Source organism: Arachis hypogaea, chromosome 13 (assembly GCF_003086295.3).
Source record: "Arachis hypogaea cultivar Tifrunner chromosome 13, arahy.Tifrunner.gnm2.J5K5, whole genome shotgun sequence".
Classification (NCBI taxonomy): domain Eukaryota; kingdom Viridiplantae; phylum Streptophyta; class Magnoliopsida; order Fabales; family Fabaceae; genus Arachis; species Arachis hypogaea.
The window spans coordinates 17,406,466-17,429,228 of record NC_092048.1 but is presented as its reverse complement, the minus strand read 5'-3'; the positions used below and the strand labels follow the sequence as shown (position 1 = coordinate 17,429,228).

Sequence of the window (22,763 nt, the reverse complement as noted above, 5' to 3'; positions counted from 1 at the left end):
ATAGGCTCGGGCAAAGCGCCTCACCGTCTCTTCATCCGCCCCCTCGGGGCACTCTCCAAAAGTCTTCTTGAACCAGGTGCAGTTCACTGCGAACTTCTGTATCTGGTTCACGGGAGGTAACACACCTAGCAACTCATGGAACCACTGCCAAGCTGGCCTGCCACCATCTATGTATACGTGGAAGTCTGTCAGGCAACCACTGACTTAACGTCTATCTACTGGCAACCCCAACTGGTACGCAACGTCCTGAAGTGTGATCGCGCACTCTCCAAACGGCATGTGGAACGTGTGCGTCTCCGGACGCCACCGCTCCACGAAGGCACTCACAAGGGGCTCGTCCAATATGAACCATTTGTCGTTCAGTCTCGCAAGATGGTATAATCTGGCCATATGCAAGTACGAAACGTACCTATCAGCCAGTCGCATCCCCTGCTGCCGCCGCATGCTCGATATGAAACGCCGGGGCTGCACAATACATGAACCGCATAATTAGAAACGATTTACAATACCACTAACAGATAAAACTCACAACGTAAACAACTAAAATATACCACTTGCAATAACAGATATAGTCAACCACTAACAGAATTTCTTACGAAAACCGCAAACATAAACCTTTTCTGGAAAACACATGCACAAAATAATGGTGGTAAACCACTAGCAAAATCACATACTAAAACCGCGTACAAAAAATTACTAACATAATCCACACGCAAATCCACTTACGAAAATCACATGCAAAACCACTCAATTAACCACCATCAATACCACCACCCTAAACCGCTAAGATAAACTAGCCTAAACCGCTAACATAAATTGCTTACATAAACCACCATCAAAACCGCAAACAAAACCACTAGAAGAAACCGCATGCAATACCACTAGTCCAACCCACTAACATAAACAGCCAATAAAATCGCATGCAAATCAGCTAACATAAACCACTATCAATACCGCTATCATAAACCACTAACATAAACCAATATCATAAACCACTATCAAAAACCACTAACCTCGTCGTTGATCACCCCGGCGATATGAGCAACTCCATCCAGTCGATACAGCCTTCCCGGATCGTCCCCCATCGCCTGACTTTGCCGCTCCACTCTTTCTCGGACCGATTCTGGGTCGTTTTCTCTGAGATTTGGTGGGGTTTGAGAATGGAAAAGTGATTCGAATGACCTTGGTTCGAACTCCTTATATAAGCAACTCCCACGTAATTCGAATGAACTCGTTCGAATTACTAATAGTTTGCAAAATTGAGTAATTCGAATCAACTTGATTCGAACTACCTTAAAAGCACGATTCCCTACTAATTCGAATTGAATCAATTTGAATTATAAGTTTATAATTCGTTACATATTGATTCGAATTACGTGTTGCCAATTGTTTCGAGTAATTCGAGTTATATCAATTCGAATTACGTTGAAAACTAATTCGAATTGTACTGATTCGAATTACATATATTTGTTCTTTGGTGGATTGATGTATCAGAATTTTGTTTGGCTGATTTGGGTAATTATAAACCCCCATTGGCACATATACGTTTTTTACCCTAAAAAAAAATTGGTGCAAGGACTCAATTAAATAAAAAAAAGTATAGGGACCTAATTGAAAATTTCGCAAAACTATAAAAAACTAATAGAGTAACTAAACCTTAAAATAAAGATCATCAGAAAAAATCTTTTTAAAAAATGGGCGTTGAAACAAATTTTTAATCATTTTTCAAATAATGATGCAGAACCTAAGAATGAGAAAGTCTAGGGAGCCAGCAACTTTTGTATTTTGTGGCCAGTACTTAACCATTAAAAGAAAAGTAAGTGATCTCCCATCATTGAATGTAATCTCATACCATTAAAATCACTATTAATGTCCAATTGATGGTTACAAAACACAAAAGTTTCGCATATGCTCAAATGGCATGGTGCCAACCTCTTGTTTTTGAAAGGTACGATAATCTCGTTCATTACTCCGCGATGAATCTTGATCCAATGAATAAGAGACTCTTTCATAGTCAAGGAAACATTTTCTACTTGTCAAAAATTTTCCTCTGTTGAGCTATTTCTAATTAAAGAAAATAAAATAAAAATAATTTTATAAATCTTGTTAAAAAGAACAATTACTGATTTGAGTTAGATTAGTTAGGGGTGAGAAAGCGAGTAGACTGTTTTGCCTGACTTTGTCAAGGTTTGTCTTGTCAATGTAAATTAAGCTTAAAATGTTCATTTTTCTTGTTTTACGGTGGATTAATGAATTGACAGACTTGCTAGCCTAACACTTTTTTAAAAAAAATAGTAAAATGAATTAAAATTAGTCTAATAAAAAAGATAAATAAAAATTTTAATCATAATTCAAATATAAAAAATAATAAAATTACAAATTTACAATACAACAATAGAAATAGAGTTTTGTAATAGAAAATAAAAGAACCGTCTTTTATCTTATAAAATAAGTTAAGTCACATAGTTTGGAGTATATGTATAGGAGCATAAAATAAAATAAATAAATAAAAACATAAAAAAAGGAAAAATTAAAAGAATTGTATTTGAGAATTATAATTTTTAATTTTTGTATATATATTCTTGTAGTATTCATAACTTTTTTTTTTAAAGAAAGAAAAGTTCTGTCTTGACTGTCCTACCTAAATCTCTGAGTTTGGTGGGTTGTTTCAGTTTGGTGGGTTTCAAGTTTTAGCACTCCCCGCCTCGACTTGATTAGTTTGATCCATTTTATCACCCCTAAAGATTAGTTGATCATTAGTAATACATTATCTATTTACAATATGGTGTTGTTTACCATGCCTAATTTTTACACTACATGATACAAATATAAAAAGTAGGACTCACGCTCTCTTCTCTCACCTTTTAGGCAAATTAGGCACCAATTTTATAGGCACCATAGAATTCCCCTTACAATATTTGTCGTTATAAATTTAGACGGTTTCATGTTATTTTTTTTTACATTTTTTTTTAATTAAAAGTGATTGATAAGGAGTGATTGAAATTTAAAAAAAAATGTTTTCACTATACGATTATGTTTAATGTTCATAAAAACATCATCACTCTTTTGTGTATTAAAATTTTCTAATGAATTGCAAGGTTTGATTGAAGAGGAAAAATTGGAATTCTTTAATATGACCCTGCTATAGAGGAAGTTAACCAGTAAACAAATTATTCAAGAAGAAGGATCTTTCACTATTCATAGATTTGAAACTGTCAAAAACATAAATTTGAGTGTTGATGACAATAAACTTGTTGAAATATGAGAGGGGAACAAGGAATCATGGATGAATTATTTCTTAGGTTTAGAGATAACATAATCAAATTAACGATGGAGGTAGAAATATAGGAATATCCAAACTTGTTAATTAATTGAAGCTCCAATACAAAGATTGAGATAAAACTTAAAAGTGGATCATTGTAGTGAAGTGGTAGATTATATTCTAAGAATAAAACTTAAAAGCGGATCATTGGTTATGTTCCTGATTATTGATAGAGGCTCAAGGTCTCTAAGCAAAGACAAAAGCAATTCTATGAGGTAGTAGCATGCTCAAGAACTTTAATAAATTTCTTGAATATTCCGTAAACACACAATGCTCAGTGTCTTCCTCACACTGTAATTTAGCAAACAACACAGGCAATTGAGATTCTTCAAGACAGATTCCTGAAATGAATGAACAAGGAAACTAAAAACACAACTAGCACTAATACTACAACAATAACAAAGCTTTATCTCATTTGACAATATCATTTCTAATATATTAGTCGACCCCATAGTGCCAAACATGAACTATGTCAACAGTCAAACCATAGAAATCAAAACTTCAAGCATTACACTAAAATAAAATAAAATCTGATTTACACTTGATAAATGGTGCAATATTTGTAGCAAGAGCGTGTGAAATGTTGTAAAAGAAGAGGAGAGTGAAGATAAGAAACTTAGGTGTATTGAATGGCAAAACTCAATTACACTATTAGAGTTACCCTTCTTATATAGATACATAGATAGGTGCCACATTAGCTGGCTTCTAACTAACTATCAATTACTAACAGAAATTGATTCTAATAGAAAAGATTCTACTCCTAACTATTAGTGATTCTCTTCTTTCTATAATGTGTAAGTGGTTAGTTTGGTTAACTGGTTTCCTAAATCAGGTAACACCCTCCCTCAAGTTAGGAGTGAAAATATTTTTCAGGCCTAACTTGCCAATAAGAGCAAAGAAGGTTCCTGGATTAAGAGGTTCGGTCAATAAGTCTGCAACTTGTTCACGGGTGGAAATTGGCAAAAGATGAATGACTTTCTCGAGCACCTTGTCTCTTACTATGTGACAATCGACTTCAATATGCTTTGTTCTTTCATGAAACACTGGATTAGAGGCTATGTGAATTGCTGCCTGGCTATCGCAATAAATGCTAACTGGTTGCTTTAATTCTAGTTGTAAATCTAACAGGATCTTCTTTATCCATATGGCTTCTCTAGTAGCTGATGCAAGTTCCCGATACTCAGCTTCTGCGGAAGAGGCAGCTACAGTTGTCTGTTTTTTACTTTTCCATGATACAATGGAACTTCCAACATAGAAACAATAGGCAGTAGTGGATCTTCTAGTATCTGGGCAAGCTGCCCAATCTGAATCTGAGAATCCAGTGACTGTGATGTTTACACTTGCAGGGAAGAATATACCATTAGCTGGGGCTCCTTTGATGTATTTGAGAATTCGGATTGCTGCCTTGAAGTGCACATCAGTTGGTGCTTCAACAAACTGACTTAATTTTCCAATAGCAAAGCTAATTTCGGGTCGAGTATTAGCTAAATAGAGTAACTGGCCAATGAGCTTTCGATACTCAGTATTGGAGGGCAGTGGTTCTCTCCCACCTTTTGTCAATTTCAAAGAGTAATCCATTGGTGTGGAAGCTGGTTTGCAGTCCTCAAGTTGATGATCTCAAGATATCTAGTGCATACTTTCTTTGGTACAAGGCCAGGCCATCCTTGCCTCGAGCAACCTCCATGCCTAGGAAGTATTTCAAGTCACCAATGTCCTTTATGCTGAATTTTGTATCCAACAATGACTTGATGAAGTTAATTTCAGTCATGTCATCGCCAGCTATCATAACATCATCAACATAAATCAGCAAGGCAGTGAAGCCACTCAGTTGAGACTTGGTAAATAAACTATGATCAAACTTTGATTGAGAATAACCAGAATCCAACAGAACTGTCTTCAGTTTGTTGTTCCATTGGCGGCTGGCTTGTTTGAGGCCATAGAGGGACTTCTCCAACTTGCAGACCAAACTCGGGGTGCATTCAAACCAGGAGGGGCTTGCATGTAGACTTCTTCCTCAAGATCACCATGTAAGAAGGCCGTATTGACATCAACCTGTTTGAGAAACCAGCCCTTGGCCACAGCAAGAGCTAACACAATTCTTAAAGTGCTGAGCTTTAAAACGGGACTGAAGGTGTTAAGGTAGTCAATGCCTAGCACTTGAGTGAAGCCTTTAGCCACCAGTCGTGCCTTGTATCTCTCAATCGTGCCATCAGGATTATGTTTCAGCTTAAACACCCACTTACAACCTATTGCCCTCTTTCCATTTGGTAGAGAAGTGAGCTGCCAAGTTTTCAGTTTCTGAAGAGCATCGAGTTCCTCTATAATAGCACTTTTCCACAATTATGTTTTATTGCTTCTTCGAAGTACTTGGGTTCTTTATCAGTGGAGATGGCTAGGGAGAAGGATTTATGATTTGAAGAAAGTGCACTATAAGACAAAAAATGTAAGATTGGATACCTTGAATCTGAGCTGAAATCTGTTGTGGTGCTTATACACTGATAGCTTTCCAAGTATTTAGGTGTCTTTCTTTCTCTGGTGGATCTTCTTGGAATCAAATTTTGTTCAGTGTTTCGTGCTGTTTGAGATGTATATTGTGTTGATGGAATAAAATCTTGTGATGCATAGTTAATGTTGTCTGTCTCGTGTCCTAAGGGATTCTCATGTAATGATGCATGTTCAAGTGAATTATTAATGTCATGTGTCACTGCTTGAGTATCAGTGGGTGCTGGTGTGGGTGCAGTAAAAGTGGATGTAGGGATAGTACATACATCATATGTGAAAGGATCATGTATGAGTGGATGTTGACTGTTGCTAGATGCAGGATGAGGAATAGATGAATTAGAGCAAGTGTTTGAGTTTTGATTAGAAAAGGGAAAATGGTTTTCATAGAATATTACATTCCTAGACACAAATATCTCTCTTGAAGTCATATCCATCAAAAGGAAGTCTTTGATTCCTTCCTTAAAACCAAGAAAAACGCATCTCCTAGCTCGTGGATCTAACTTAGTTCTACCTGAACTGATTGTGCTAGAAAAAACCAAACAACCAAAAATTTTAAGGTCAGTAATTATTGGAAGTGAATTATGTAGCACATAATAGGGTGACAGATAGTTTAAAAACTTTGATGAAATTCGGTTTATGATGTGCACAGCATGTGCTACTGCAAGATTCCAGAAACATTTTGGCACATTTGAATGAAATAGAAGTGCCCGTGTCACTCATAGAATGTGTTGGTGCTTTCTTTCAACAATCCCATTTTGTTGGGGAGTTTCGACACATGAACGTTGATGTAGTATCCCAGTTTCATTATAGAATGACTGTATTAAAAATTCTGCACCATTATCTCTTCTAATAATTTTGATTTATTTATGGAACTGAGTTTTTGCAAACACAACAAAATTCTTTAACAAACAAGTGGCTTCAGATTTTGATTTCATAAAGTTCATCCAAGTAAATCTTGACTTATCGTCTACTGTAGTAAGACAATACTTGTGTCCATTTATTGAAGGAATGGAGAGAAGTCCTCATATATCTACATGTATCATATCCAAACAATGCTGTAATTTGGTAGTGCTTAAGCTAAATGGCAGCAACTTTTGCTTTGCCAAGTGACATGCATTACAGGGATTCTCATCTGTGTCATAGGTAATGAAATTATAATATTTTTTCATGTCAATTAAACCACTACATGGTAGATGTCCTAGTCTATAATGCCATAGGTCCTTATCTCTTATGCCTTGTATATTCATGATGCATGATGTGTTAATGCTTGTGCCAAATTGCAGATTCCTTGCTTCAGCTTTCAGTGTATAAAGGCCTCCATCAGATTTAGCTTTGCCAATCATCCTCATGGAGCTGCAGTCCTGAATCTCACAGAGTTTGTCATTAAAAATCATTTGGCAATGCAATTTGTCCGTGAGTTTAGAAATCGAAACTAGCTTGTAGTTGAAAGAAGGTATGTATAATGCATTTATCAAATACAGATTTTTTGAAAAATGTATTGTTCCAATTGTGTTACTGAATGTAATAGTGCCATCTGGTAGCCGCACTACAATTGGATCAATTTTGTGATATGTTTGAAAATTATCAAGGGAGTATGATACATGGTCTGTAACCCCAGTATCAATTACCCATGCAGTGCGCTTGTTGTTTGAAATTGTTAGTGTTTTAACACTTATTTTGAATTGAAGAATATGTACCAAATTACCTTGATGAGGTGGTGATTGTGATTGTGTTACAATTTGGTCAGTACTTTGAATAGGCTTTAGCTCATAATTGCCCAAGAGTGCTAATAAAGCTTGTCTTTGCTCTGCAGTGAATCCAGAGTCGACAGCCCTACCTCCAACCAGTTGGCTACTGAGTTTCTCATTGTCTTCCTCAGTTTCTGCTGTTGCCATGTAGTTTACAGCAGCTTCTCCACTATTCATTTGCTTCAAGTGTGGAGGATAACCATGCTTCTTATAGCATGATTCAATATTGTGTCCTAGCTTCCCACAATGTGCACATTGCACCTTTCTACTTTGTCCTCTTCCGCCTTGATTTCTTCCTCCTCTACCTCTTCCTCTCCCTCTATTTTGTCCAGATTCCACAAAGTTCAAGGAAGGAGTAGAATTGTTCACGATCTGTGGGGAGAGCAATTCACTTTGGAATTGTCTTTCTTGTTGGGTGAGCATCGCAAATACATCGTTCAAGCTAGGAAAAGGATTCATCATCATCACTTGTGATCTCACACCGGAGTACTGATCATTTAATCCTCTTAAGAACCTGGTTATTCAATCTTCATACCTGTGACTCCTAATTACTTCTAATCCACAATTAAAGGTTACGCCACATTGGCACACTGGAATGCTTCTAAAATTATCAAGCTCTTCCCAAATTGTCTTCAATCTTGTGTAATATGAAGTTACATCAAGTTCGCTTTGTCTTATGGCACACAATTCTTCTTGAAGCTCAGCCACTCTGTACATATCACCCTGGTGGTATCAGTGCTCAAGTTCGTTCCAAATATCACAGGCAACATTGTTCCATATTACCGATTGAGATATGCTTGACTCCAGAGAAAGATTAAGCCAAGACACTACGTACGTATTACACCTTTTCCAGGGTTCAAACAAGCTATCGCCCTTCTCTGGTTTGGTTATCGTTCTATCCACGAAACCGAATTTGTTCTTCGATTCCAACGCCAATACCATTGCTCTCCTCCAAGATCCATAATTCTTTCCATTCAATATCACATTTGTGATCGATACTCCGGGATTTTCAGAAGGATGAAGATAGACGATTCTTGTGCCAAATTTGAAAAAGAGGTAGGAATTGGATTGTTACGTCGACTCAATTGAGTTTGCAGTGCAGTGATTTGATTAAGGAAGTAAGCGATGATCTGTAGATCGACGGTTGCTGCATCAGGTGAATTTTGGTTGCTACGATTAGGTTCTGCCATTGATACTCCAAATCAGTGCTAGATGTGCACGATTCAGACACTGAAATCTCTGGATTGTAGTGAGACACAGCGACTAAGTCGTTCTTCTCTCTCAACTCTTTTCTTGAACCCACGCTACTCTGTTAGAGTCCACGCTCACCGTACCATGATAAATGGTGCAATGTTTGTAGCAAGAGCGTGTGAAATGTTGTAAAAGAAGAGGAGAGTGAAGATAAAAAACTTAGGTGTATTGAATGGCAAAACTCAATTACACTATTAGAGTTACCCTTCTTATATAGATACATAGATAGGTGCCACATTAGCTGACTTCTAACTAACTATCAATTACTAACAGAAATTGATTCTAACAGAAAAGATTCTACTCCTAACTATTAGTGATTCTCTTCTTTCTACAATGTGTAAGTGGTTAGTTTGGTTAACTGATTTCCTAAATCAGGTAACAACACTTTTACAAAACTTCAAGCATCACCTCTCATTTGATTGACTGAATAAACTGCAAAGTTTCAATGTGAAAATTGGATTTGATGGGAAAATCAAAGACTTGACTTGTTTTTATTTTAAATGTCGAAAAAAGATTCACAAATTTACACACACAAAAAGAAGAAAAAATACACTTGGCTTAAATAAGTTTTTGGTCCTTCGACAAGCAACGTAAAATTTTGTTGGATCAAATTTATGTACGAACAAAATTCATGTAAATGTACAATTAAAATTCTAAAAAGGAGGTTGTCTTCACCAAAATCAGCACCTGCCTGTGAAAGATGGACCTTTCTTTGGCCTAGTTGGAAGCAACATATATGTACTCTGTCTAGAACTCCATTATAAACATCAAATGCAAATAGAATAATAAAAAAGGACCTGCATTTTATACAAGTAGAAAATAGATGCAATATACCAGACAGAATGCATCAAAGTCGCATCTTTATTTTCTCAAAAAGCCATAATAATGTGTCAAAAACAAACAAACACCGAGCCATGCATAAGAGGGGAAAAAAAAGGCTTTTTTTTATTTTTTTTTTCCAAATTACCCTTCAATTAAAGTGTAACTGTGTGACTAAACCATTGTTCTGAAAACCGAACCGGACTGGCCAGTTCAACCGGATTAACCGGAAACCGGTCATCTGGTCGGTTCGGTTTCACTGTAAAATCGTTCAGCAAAAAACTAGGCTAAGAACCGGCCGAATCGGCGGTTAACTGATGAACCGGCCGGGTTTTTTCAGGGTTACTGGTTTTTTATAATATATATATAACCCAACCCAACAATACCCAGCCCACCCCACCCTTCCCCCTTCTCTCCCTCTCTGTCTCTGAGAAACCCTAAACCTAGCCACCATCACTCTTCTACCGTCGCACTCTTCTCACCCCACCCCACCCCTCCCCTCCCCTTTCTCTCCGTCTCTGAGAAACCCTAAACCCAGCCACCATCACTATCCCACCGTCGCACTCTTCTCATCGTTCTTCTCCTCGTCGCCGTCAGTCGGTCGTCGTCTCTTCGGATCATTACTCTTCTTGTCGTCGTCAGCCGGTCGTCGTCTCTTCGGCGATCTCTCTCTGTCGCTCTCTTCAAGGTCAACAACACCTATTATCGTCACCTCCCCTCGACATTGAGTCTGAGCTGTTGGCATCGCTGCCGCGATGGACTGCTCCGTCGTCGTCGCTGCTCGATTTGTTAGTGTCCGTCTCTCTCTTCGAGTTTTCTCTCTGTCTGAGGGTCAGAGCTCAACGTCCTTTCTCTCTGTCTCTCTCACGGCGATTTGTTATTTGTTTGCTGGATTCAAGATTTTGATTTATTTGTTATCTGTTCATGATTTATTTGTTTGCTGGATTCATGATTTTGATTTTTGATTTTCTGAGGTTATATGTTCATAATTTATTTGTTTGCTGCTTCATGATTTTGGTTGCTGAATTATTTATTTGTTCATGATTTTCTGAGGTTATTTTTTGTTTTTTATTTTTCTATTTTTGAATTATAAGAAATTATTTTTGAAAATTTTCTTGTTTTATATTTTTGTTGCTGATTGATGAAGATGGCTGATTACTCGTGAGAATTCAGGGGAAAATAATGTTGTTGCTGCCTCTGTGTTAATTGGAGAACTTGACTTATTTGAACTTGTCACATGCTGGATTTGTGGGAAAATAATGTTGTTGCTGCCTCTGTGTTACATGCTTGGTTACTCTTGATCTTTCACTATCTTTCGACATGAATGGTTCAATGCTTTGTTGTTACTGCCTCACCTCCAAGAATTGCCATTTTCTTCAGAGATCTTCCATATTGACATTCTAGTAACTCAAGACCTCCATGGTTTTTTTTTTTGGACTTTCCACTCAATGGATCTCTTCATACTAGGAAGCACCGATACGACACGCGATACGGACACGACACGACACGGATACGCCGACACGTTCTTTTTATAAAAAGTTGGATACGACACGTTTAGGATACGTTGTGAATTAAAATTTAAATAATATATTAAATTAATAAAATATTATATTGTAAATATAAGAGGAAATATAGTTGCATAAAAAAGTCTAAAAATTATGCAATTATTAAAAAAAATAAAAAATTTTAATCTACTCTTGCCATCTCGCCAACAGAAAATGTATCAATTTCTTCTCCTCCAAGTCCATCATCCGTAAATACCACAGCTTCTATGTTTGGTTCATCTAAAGATAAATACGGAACCTCACTTAGATCTGGACTGTTGTCATCAACTCTGCTTCTATTAATTATTTTATTTTTAAATTTAAATTTTGATTTGTTTTTATTTTAAAATATTTTAAAATAAAAAAAAATCGGTTAATTGGGCCATAAAACCACAAAATCGAGTCGGACTTGTTCGGATTCGTGACAGCTTCACCAAAATTCTGCACCGCAAGAAGACACGCTACCGGTATGCTCGTTTGAAGTATCCGTCGAGTATCGGTATCGGATTCGTGTCCGACACGGATACGCCGGCACCATAGGAGAATCCGTGCTTCATAGTCTTCATACCATAATAGTAGGTCACACAAACTTCAGTATGTTAAGTTTTTGGTTTCTATAATTGTTATGTAATTGGAATAATTGTTGATGGTTGATTTCAGTGAATCTAGGATAATAGTGAATCTGGGATAATTTTGTCCTGCTGTTTTACTTCTCTTAAATTTTGATGGATGATAGTTGATGGTGTTTTGTTAAATTATGTGAAATAATTTTATTGATGATTGACGATTTTTTTTTAATTTGAAATTATATATTTAATTTTTAATAATTTTATTTAATATTTAATTAAATCGATTGAACTCCGGTTGAACCCTGGTCGAACTATTAAACCAATAAATCAGTCACTTTACCGGTTTTTTAACCGGTCCGGTTCTCACAACCTTGGACTAAACACATGATGTAAGAATAATATTAGAAGGAAAGTAAGCAGAAAGTGTTCTTTGCATGTCAAAAGTTAACACACTTTCTTTCACCTTGCTTTGTATTAAAATTTATTTGTTTATTTCAATCCTTTCCCTTAAAAGACCTATACATCAGGTGTAGAACTAGATGAAATATTAGAAAAGGACAAAAAATATTTATACAATAAAATAAGACTAAAATAAAATTTTAAAAGAGATTAAATTAAAATTTACATAAATTTATATAATTTACATGTAAAAAATTAAAATTAGGGGACATTGTCCCCTTTTTATGTATGTAACTCCGTCCTACTATGCATTCTTTTTTTCATATGAATATATAGTTGGTTGGTTTGTTTGCATACCAGAAAACGTGCTTAACGAATCTGAATTTTATTTAAAAATGTGTGAAATTTGAATGCATGATATTTATTTAATCAGACGAGTGAGCTCACCATTGAGAGTTTGGTTCAGCCACCGAGCCACGGGTGTCTCTATTATTTTTTCTTCTGGTGTTTCTTTTTTTTGTGGTCAACTTTGTTTTCTTTCGGTCTGAAGTGTATCGTCTTCTGTTGCAAGCGTTTATTTTTGGTATGTTCTCCCATTTTTGTTTTTGGACAGTGGAGGAATGTTAGGCCTAAAAATTGGGCTCAGCATAACTTGGGCTGAAATAGTGGATTCCCCAAATCGAAAAATGTTGGATACATTCTCATATTTGTCCTATTTAAATTTTTCTAAGTTTTAAAATTAATCGATGTAAGTTAATCGAGTGCTAAATTCTCTAATATATTCAAACAAATATAGGAGTTTCGACAACAGACCATTAAATGGAAGAAAAGTTACGTAAGGTGCAGGGTATGAGTATATTAATGTCAAAATAGATTTAAATTTTTGCAGAAAAAACGTAAAAAATATTTTGCTACTGCGTTTAACAAAGTGTAGACTTTTTTGGAGAAGCTTAAACAAATAAGCCAATTATGAAACGGAGGGCGTGCCTAATTAATGTCTCTCCATCCTTCCTTACCCAAGTGGTCAAAGTTTTTATCAAAGCCCTGGACATGAAAAAAGCTGTCCCACCACTCATCAAAGTTCCTATAAGCTAACGGAGAAAGATTCAGAATCAACCAATATTTTTATCCGTAATTATATTACAAAAATATCAATTTTTTAAAATTATCTCGGTCTTTATTTATAAATTATGCCACAAAAAAATTATAGTATTAAATTATTTTTATAAAAAATTATAAGAGACAAAAGTTTTTCTTAACTAAAAAGATTAGGATTTTTATAAATAAAAAAATTAAATAATAAATTTTTTAGTTTTTATTTTTATATAAAAGAGTTTATTTTTTTATTAATAATTAATTTTAACATTCGTTATCTAAAATTTAAAATAATTTAATGTGTATATTTTTATATTTGATTAGATGTTAAGTCTGTTGTACAAATAAAAATAATTAAATTTTATATTTTCTATTTAAAAATAATAATTTTTTTCTATATATATAAAAATATAATTAGATATTAGTGTAAATAAAATTTATATTGATAATTATAATAAAATTAACTAATTTTTTTTAAATAATTGAATCTTGATTTTAACTTTTAATCACAACATTAGTATTTTCTCTAAATTATATATAATAAATATTTGAAGAAAAACAAGTAAAAATATAGATTAGAAAGATAAGTAGTAAAAATTTAAAACTAAATAAAAAAGTATGTATATAATAATATTTTTTATTTAAATTATATTATGTTAATTTTATTTTTTGTAGAACAGAAAGGTAGAGAAAAATAGAGAATGAGAGAAAAGAAAGAAAAGAGAAAGATAAAGAAGAAGAATGAGAGAGGGAATTTGTTAATTTTGGAAATTAAGAAAAAGTTTTATTTTAATTATAATAAAAGAATATCAGATCATACATTTTGATTTGCCAAATTACTAATATAAAATATAAATTATAAATTATATATAAAGTAGGAAGGATAGAGAGAAATAGAAAAAAAAAGAGAGAAGTAGATAAGAGAATGTTCAGGAGGAGATTTATTAATTTTGGAAAAAATATTTTCTCTAAATTTTAATAAGAGAGTGTCATGTGACATATTTTAGTTATTAAATTAGTTAGTAATATATAAATATAATATATAATATAGCTATAATTTAATTTTAATATTTTAATTTTACTTTTAGTTTAATTTAAATGCAATTAAAGAATGATATGTTGTATATTTTGATTGTCAAATTTGTAATTAGTCATTAACAATGATATATAAGAGAGATTGAGTGAAAGGAATGAGAAAGATAGAGCAAGGGAAAGAGAGAGGAGGGGAGAACTCTTTAGTTTTGGAAAAAAAAATTAATTTCAATTGCAATGAAGGAATGGCATGTGGTACATTTTGGTTGTAAAATTAGTAATATATAATAGATATATAAAATAATATATAATATAGTTATATTTTAATGTTAATTTTAATTAATTTAAATACAATTAGAGAATGTCATGTTATATACTTTGATTGTCAAATTTGTAATTAGTCGTTGATAATAATATACAAGAGAAATAGAGTGAGTGAAGGAATGAGAGAGATAGAGAAAGGAGGAGGAGACAAATATGTAATTTTAAAGGAAAAAATTTGATTTTAATTGCAATAAAAAAGTAATATGAGATACATTTTAATTGTAAAATTAATAATATATAATAGATTTTTTTAAAGACCAAAATAAAGAAAGAAAAAAATCAATTTTTTCATCAATAATCAGCCAATATTTAATTTCTGTTTCATTCTCTACAATAACATTTAAGAGGAGTGGTAGGAGTCAGTCAGTTTTGTAATTTATAATCATCAATTAATTATTATTAGTATTTTTAATGGTATAAAATTTTATCAAATAATGTAAAATTACTCACTTTTATTTTACTGATTAAGTACGATCAAATTTTAATAAAAATATTAGCTCCCTAAACTTTCTCGCTCTAACAGTCAACCCTTAAGCTTTACTCATCTTACTTTATTAGCTGATTGAAGATGGGTTAAACTAATAAGATATTTAGCCATTGTATTTGAAGGTGTTTATTCATCACTTGCATGCAGCAACCAAACTGAGACAAATAACTACGTCTAACAGCATTATATTTTCCGATTAATCTATACTTAATCCGTGTGATTATATTCCAGTTGCAAGCCGCTTTAATTTGGTTTATCCTTGTCCATAATCGTTTGTTTATCCAAATCTAGTTACGTACATATCATTATTGGCTTATAATAATAAGTGATACAGTGTGACTAAGTAGAGGAATGCTGACTAAATGAGTGGTAAAAAAGTCAAAAGGGGACAGAAACTAGAATTGTTTTGGAATTAATATTTCCACCACTGCCCATTCAGACATGTCTCTATTCTTATTTCTTACAACACCAAGGATACACGCCACTAGTTAATGCATTACATATAGAATGGTTCTTACATGGTTGTCGACTTGTAGCCATTTAATTTTACACCCCCAAGTAGGGTATGTAGCCAACGATATCTATACGCGTTCGTAGAGTTGACCAACCCTTTTCCGTGTATGTCAGCGTAGACTTATATTACTGTGAATTTTAATACGACGAGAATAAAAAAGATACTAACTAAAAATCAGTCAAATATTTTTTCTAACGTATCATTTAAAATTTTAATTTGGGATGAGAAGCAATTAATATCAAATATTATAAATTAAAAACAAATAAAATTAATTAAATATAATTATAAATTAATTAAATTGTTTATTTTTTGACTGATCACCTCTTGGTTCCAAATACTTTTCCATTTTAATATGCTTATCTTATTTTTATTATGTAAGTATTATTAAAATTAAAATTATATTTTTTATATTTTGACAATATTTTTTGAATAAATTTTTTATTAAATAATAAAAAATATTATATTAATTTTAATAATACTCACCTACTATCAAATATTGCTATCACATACCTAAATATTAAATTGATAATTATAATAACGAATGGGACTAAAAATTTGATGAAAAGGTTCTCTTATTCTCGATCTGCCTTATGGTAGAAGATCTAAATCAATTTCCTAACTGCAATATAAATTATATATGTCCCACAAATGAAATAATAGAAGTTATTATGAATTAAACAGTAGCTAGCTAGTACTTCACATTTTTATTTTATGCATGAGAACATATATATGAGCACCACTAGTTATTATTATATAGCTATTTTTTGGAATGAATTAATTAATTAATTAAACCTCAAGAACTATATATTATACATAGGGAAAAAATATGTTTATAATGTATACGAGTATAGCTCCGCGCGCCCAAAGTTTTTGGTTGGGCTTTTGACTTAAAAGATTTCTGGTCTTTATTTAATGTGATGGGCAACACCCCAACTACGTCGAGAACATGCATTTATTGGACACAGCTAGCACTATAATAAATAATAATCTTATAGTGGTGGACGAACCCTATATAAACACATATGGTAGATTCGGAAACAGCATAGAGTGCAGATAAACAAAGTGTTTATATCGCTCTACTCTTGTGATAACTATGACTATGATTATTTCCCATAAAAAATGGCTACTCGTGAGTGTTCTTGTTCTTTGTATTGGTCTGCATTTGAGTGCAATTGCTCTTGGTGATCAAAAGCTTGACAAAGATAGGTTTGGAGACGAGGATGATTGTAGGTTTGGAAGATGTAGGGGTGATGGGTTTGGTCCTGGAGGGAGGTTTGGTGGTCGACGTGGTGGTTTTGGAAGAGAAAGAGGAGGTGGGTTTGGTGGTGGTGCAGGCGGGGGATTTGGAGGTGGTGGTGGTCCTAGAGGAGGTCTTGGAGGTGGTGGGGATTTGGTGGTGGAGGAGGAGGCGGCATTGGAGGTGGGGCAGGTCATGGTGGAGGTTTTGGTGCTGGGGGAGGTGTAGGTGGAGGAGGGCTTGGTGGTGGGGGTGGAGGAGGAGCTGGTGGTGGTGGTGGAGGGGGCTTAGGTGGTGGTTCCGGACAAGGTGGAGGCTTTGGAGCTGGGGGTGGTGTTGGTGGTGGCGCAGGAGGGATAGGCGGTGGAGCTGGTGGAGGAGGAGGAGGTGGTGGTGGTTTGGGTGGGGGGTCAGGCCATGGTGGTGGCTTTGGTGCTGGCGGTGGTGTAGGAAGTGGAGCAGGTGGAGGACTTGGTGGAGGTGGAGGAGGTGGTGGTGGAGCTGGTGGAGGTGGAGGAATAGGTGGAGGTTCCGGTCATGGTGGAGGCTTTGGTGCTGGTGGTGGAGTAGGAAGTGGAGTTGGTGGAGGAATCGGTGGTGGAGGAGGAGCAGGAGGTGGTGGAGGTGGAGGAGTAGGTGGGGGATCCGGTCATGGTGGAGGCTTTGGTGCCGGTGGTGGAGTAGGAAGTGGAGTTGGTGGAGGTGTTGGTGGTGGAGGAGGAGGAGGAGGAGGTGGCGGAGGTGGAGGAGTAGGTGGAGGTTCTGGTCACGGTGGAGGCTTTGGTGCTGGTGGTGGAGTAGGAAGTGGAGTTGGTGGAGGAATTGGTGGTGGTGGTGGAGGAGGAGGAGGTGGTGGTGGAGGTGGAGGAGTAGGTGGAGGTTCCGGTCATGGAGGAGGCTTCGGTGCAGGAGGTGGCGTAGGAAGTGGTGGTGGTTTGGGTGCAGGTGCCGGTGGAGGTCGTGGCGGAGGAGTTGGTGTGGGAATTGGCATTGGCATTGGAGTTGGCGTTGGAAGTGGAGCTGGTGCTGGCCAAGGAGTGGGAGTCGGTTCTGGCAGCGGTGGAGGAGGCAGTGGAAGTAAACACTAAACATACCTCAAGGACTTGTGGAAAATAAAACAATGTTTGGACTTAGTTTAATTTCTCTCAAAAGTCAAAAGTCAAATTGAGTCAATTATGTGATTATCTAATCGTTTTTGTTTTCTATGATTTTCATTTCAAGGTTCTTGTGACTATATGTTAATTCGATAAAGACCACAGTTTTTCTTTTATACAAATGGGTTCACTATTGTCAACGTTCTGCTATAATATACAGGGACCATGCACATCTCTATTTTTGAAAATTACAACAAATTAATCAATTGCATATATAGATTAAGGAAAAATATAGGATATTTATTAATTTATTGTTAATAATAATTAATATTAAAGACATATTTACTAAAAAATATATGTATAAGAAGATATATTTAAGAGACATATATATTTATAAAAATATTTTTATTAGACACAACTATAAAAAAGATAATTTTATTAGACACATTTATAAAGATACTTTCATTAAACACAGTCATAAACAAAAGTTGACAGAAGTTGATAAAATTGTTATTGATTACGTAGCGAAATTGATAAATTAATGATTAATCAATCGCCTTTCTTCCAAAGGTGTTCATCTAGTCGCACCTTCCTAACACTCAAGTAATTGACAACTACTCTATGAATAAATAATCTAACCGCTCAATGATAATCTTACTAATAGGAATTAACATGGAATTGTTCAGAAATGGTGATTACTAATGTATTTCTAGTGAAACTAGGAGAAAGACGTGAAGAATAAAGCTCTACATTTAAACAAAATAATTAATCAAGTTTAACAAAATTGTTATAATAGCTTTTTAAATCAAGCGCTTCTTTCTCATTCTCTTTTTCTGTATTTTTTTTCTTTCTTTGTTTCCTCCTCTTCCTCCTCCTCTTTCTCCTTCTTTTTTGTTATCGTTATCACTAATAATATCAACATTTTACAAACATCTTTATTAGTTCTGATTTTTTCTACTGCCATCATTAAATAATTTTGGTCTATTTTTTAATTTATTTTGGTTCATTTATGTGTTAATTGAGGTTCAATTGATGCTGTTGAAATCTATTGACCAAATTCTTTATTCCTTAAGTAATTTTGATTTATTTCTTAGTTTAATTGAGATTTATTTGGATCCAGAAATGAATTCGATGTGTTTTTGACTTTTTGTTAATAATTGAGCCTTTTTTTTGGCAAAAAAGAATGAAATGATTTACTATCACTTTATTCAATTTGTCTTGAAAGCCATTCCAACCATCGAGATAAATTATTCATCGACAACACATCTGGACTGCAAATGAATCGAAAATATTATTAAAGCAAAACTATTGTATAATACCAAATGAATCGAACATCATATATAAATCTCACCCAACCATATTCTGGATTCCACAAATTTCAAGCAAGCTTGAAATAAAAATTGGGAATGTGTGTAGAAAACTGCTGCCAAATTAAATGACCTGTCAATAATATTAGTTTTCACACAACAAGTTATACACTAGTAAGAACTATAACTATAATTAATATCAGTAATCAAGATTTTGTCTCCCAACTGCTTCCTTCTTATTCTTCAAGTCATGCATGATTTTAATTGCAGTATAAAATGAGAGAATATGTAAGTAACCTTAATCTACCGTCATTATAATATAAAACCAACTATTGTTCTATAAACATTATTCTTTTATTCATTTTTATTGGATACTTATGTTATTTCTTATATAAATTTGAATTCAGAAACACATGTGTCTAGAATGAACGGAAAATATTATCAAAGCAAAACTATTGTATAATACCAAATGAACCGTACATTTGTCCATTGTATAAATTCGAATTCAGAAACACTTGTGTCTAGAATGAATCGAAAATATTATCAAAACGAAACCACTGTATAATACTAAATAAACTGAATATTGTTCATTATATAAATTCAAATTCAATTCAAAATGTTAGTTTTTGTTAGCAAAATGTTGGTGTTGTTGGTGATTACGAAGATGAAAGAGAAGAAGAAAAAGAAGAAAAAGAATCTGGGTGCGCGAATTTGAAAAAAGGAGGAGGATGAGAAGGAAGAGGAAACGGTGAAATTGAAAGAGAAGACGAAAAAGTCGCGTTATTTAAATGCGCATGTGATAAACGCTGATGTGATAAAAGTGGTTTTTGTTAAGTTTATACCAATTTGGTTGGACTTGGATACAAAAATGCTTGGATGTGTAGTTGATCTGATACATGAAATGTTTGTGATTCACCACCCACTACAAGCATAAAAGTACGAGAAAGCTAGACTTATTAGGTATGACATTCTTCTTTGGAGAGTAAACACCCAATTTGATTTTTCTATATTTTTATGAAAAATAAAATGATTTTTATCTAAAAAAGTGACACTGCAGTTCTTAACAACATTATTTTAGGATAATACAATTTTTTTGTTAAAAAATCTGTTAAATAATAACCAAAATTATTTTTATGAGAATTTTATTTGTCATGTGTAAAAATTTTATAATTTAAACTCAAAATCCTCACAAACTATTAATAAGTTTATTTTTAAAAAATTTCTTCACTAGTAGTGGATAAATAAAAAAAGACCATTACTGAAAGAGATGTCACAAAAAAAATTACAATACAAAAATCTATAAAAAAAAAAAGTAGCGTCGCATAAAAAATGGGATAAGAGAATTGTGATGTTGATGGTATTGCTTTCGGTGTTGATTGTGGTGGAAGAGATCATTATGATGACAATATATGATTGCATAATTGAAATATAAAAGTAGAAATTATAACAATGATGATGAGAAAAATTGTGATAGTGATAATGGTAGTTGTTCCTATTGTAGAAAAAAACTTTGTAAGTATTTAAAATTCTCACAAATTACAAATAAAAATTCCACGATACTAATTTCTATTATTATTTAATATTTTTTAATAGAAAGATCATATTATCCCAAAATAATTTTGTTAACGGTTGAAATATCCTTTTTTAAACAGAAATCGTATTTTCCTTCAAAAAGATAGATATAGACCAAGTTAGGTGTTTATTACTAGAAATGACAATGGGTGTCCATGTGATCTCCTGCCCCAATTTTCATTTAGTAAAATGCCCCATGTTCCCTGAAGAAATAATATAGAAATACAACACAAACGTTTATGTGTGTGTGTATATATATATATATTTCCCCCTTAACCATAAAGTATAGCACGAAGAAATTAAACAATATAAAAATACAACACAAACGTTTGTATATATATATATATATATATATATATATATATATATATATATATATATATATATATATATATATATATATATATATAATTTCCGCTTAACCATAACCGCCCAGAACGAGTATAGCACGAAGAAATTAAAAAATATAAAAATACAACACAAACGTTTATATATATATATATATTTCCCCCTTAACCATAACCACACATAACGAGTATAGCACGAAGAAACAATATAGAAATACAACACAAATGTTTGTGTGTGTGTAGATACATATATATTTCCGCCTTAACCATAACCGCCCAGAACGAGTGTAGCGCGGAGAAACAATATAATAGAAATACAAAACAAACGTTAGCAAACTGAAAATATAACCGATACCATAAACATCTAAACAACAAACGTAAAATACCTAAAAATCTGCCTAATTAAACCAAAGTAAAACGATAAGATATTTCCCATCCAATCATCTCATTCTTTGGATCCCTTTGTTGAAATTTCTTACCGTTTCTTACTTTCCATGTGCACCATATAGTTGCTAGGTACAGAGCTAACTATTCCTTTCTTTGTTTATACGGAACCGGTGCCTCCACCCGATTATGACCAGCTGAGATTTCTAGTTCTAAAAAATTTTTGGTTGCCTACTACATTGAAACCTTATGACGGAATTGGTGATCCAAAACTGCACATCGCTATGTTTTGCTCTGAGATGATGTTGCATTGTAATTCCGATCCTATTTTGTATCGTGCTTTTTCCACATTTTTAGATGGTGCTTCTTTAAATTGGTTTTGATCATTGACTAAAATATATTCCATATATATATAGGTGCAGACTCTAGTGGCTTATATTTTTTAGTGACTAAGGTGACTAAGTGGGCCAAACCAAATGAATGCTGGCATGTGGCTTAGTAAGTAAAGATCCAAAAGTTTGTTTGACTTTGCTGACCATAATAACTTAGGTAATTAGGCAAGGTAAAAAATTTAGATGGTAAATTAGGAACATTATGTTGAGAGTTAATTAGATTTAGGAGAAGGGCCAATTAGGAATTTCAAAAAGCTACCCAAAAAAACCTAAATCACCAAAAACCTCTCCACGCTTGAGTTTCAAAGGTTTGCTGTGGACGGCGATCATCACCCAGGGTTCATGTTGCGGTCAATTTGAACCATTGTTGGCGGTGAGTTATTAATCGGTGGTTTCATGAGTCAGCCCCTCGTGTTGTTTCGGCAGAGGATTCTAGTTGTCGATCATGTTATGGTTTGGGCACATTCGGTACAGTAGCAGATTCAGCCACTACTACGTCGTTCCAGGTCCGTAACAATCGCAGAGGTTAGGGTGGCTGACGACATCGAAGTGTCCTCCGATGTGCGGTTGTGTATCTTTTTTGTTGGTAGGTTGCAATCCTTAAAGCAGTATATGCAGGCACTCAGCCTCATTCCAGGTTCGCGACATTCGCCGCCGTGCGGGTGGCTATCGACGTCGAAGCCGCCTTCGATCTGAGGTAAGTGTAACCTTTGATTTGTTTTATTCTTTGCATCACATTCCTCTCTTGTATGATTGACGATGAATCTGCATGTTGCCAACTTAAATGCCCAGTTAAATCCCAAGAAGAATTGCTCTGTGTGGAG

General features: G+C 34.2%; 2 protein-coding genes across 2 annotated transcripts; both read right to left on the bottom strand.

Moving 5' to 3' along the window:
• Positions 1-4,150: 4,150 nt before the first annotated feature.
• LOC140177463 (secreted RxLR effector protein 161-like) lies at positions 4,151-4,900 on the bottom strand. The gene has a single exon (XM_072210575.1). It carries the CDS (start codon positions 4,898-4,900, stop codon positions 4,151-4,153), a length of 750 nt encoding a protein of 249 aa, XP_072066676.1.
• A 1,946-nt stretch (positions 4,901-6,846) lies between these two features.
• Positions 6,847-8,514, bottom strand: LOC112732821 (uncharacterized). Its single transcript, XM_025781626.1, has 3 exons — positions 8,356-8,514; positions 8,108-8,295; positions 6,847-8,014 (listed from the first exon to the last, which is right to left on the bottom strand). Exons 1-3 carry the CDS (start codon positions 8,512-8,514, stop codon positions 6,847-6,849), a joined length of 1,515 nt encoding a protein of 504 aa, XP_025637411.1.
• Positions 8,515-22,763: the final 14,249 nt, after the last annotated feature.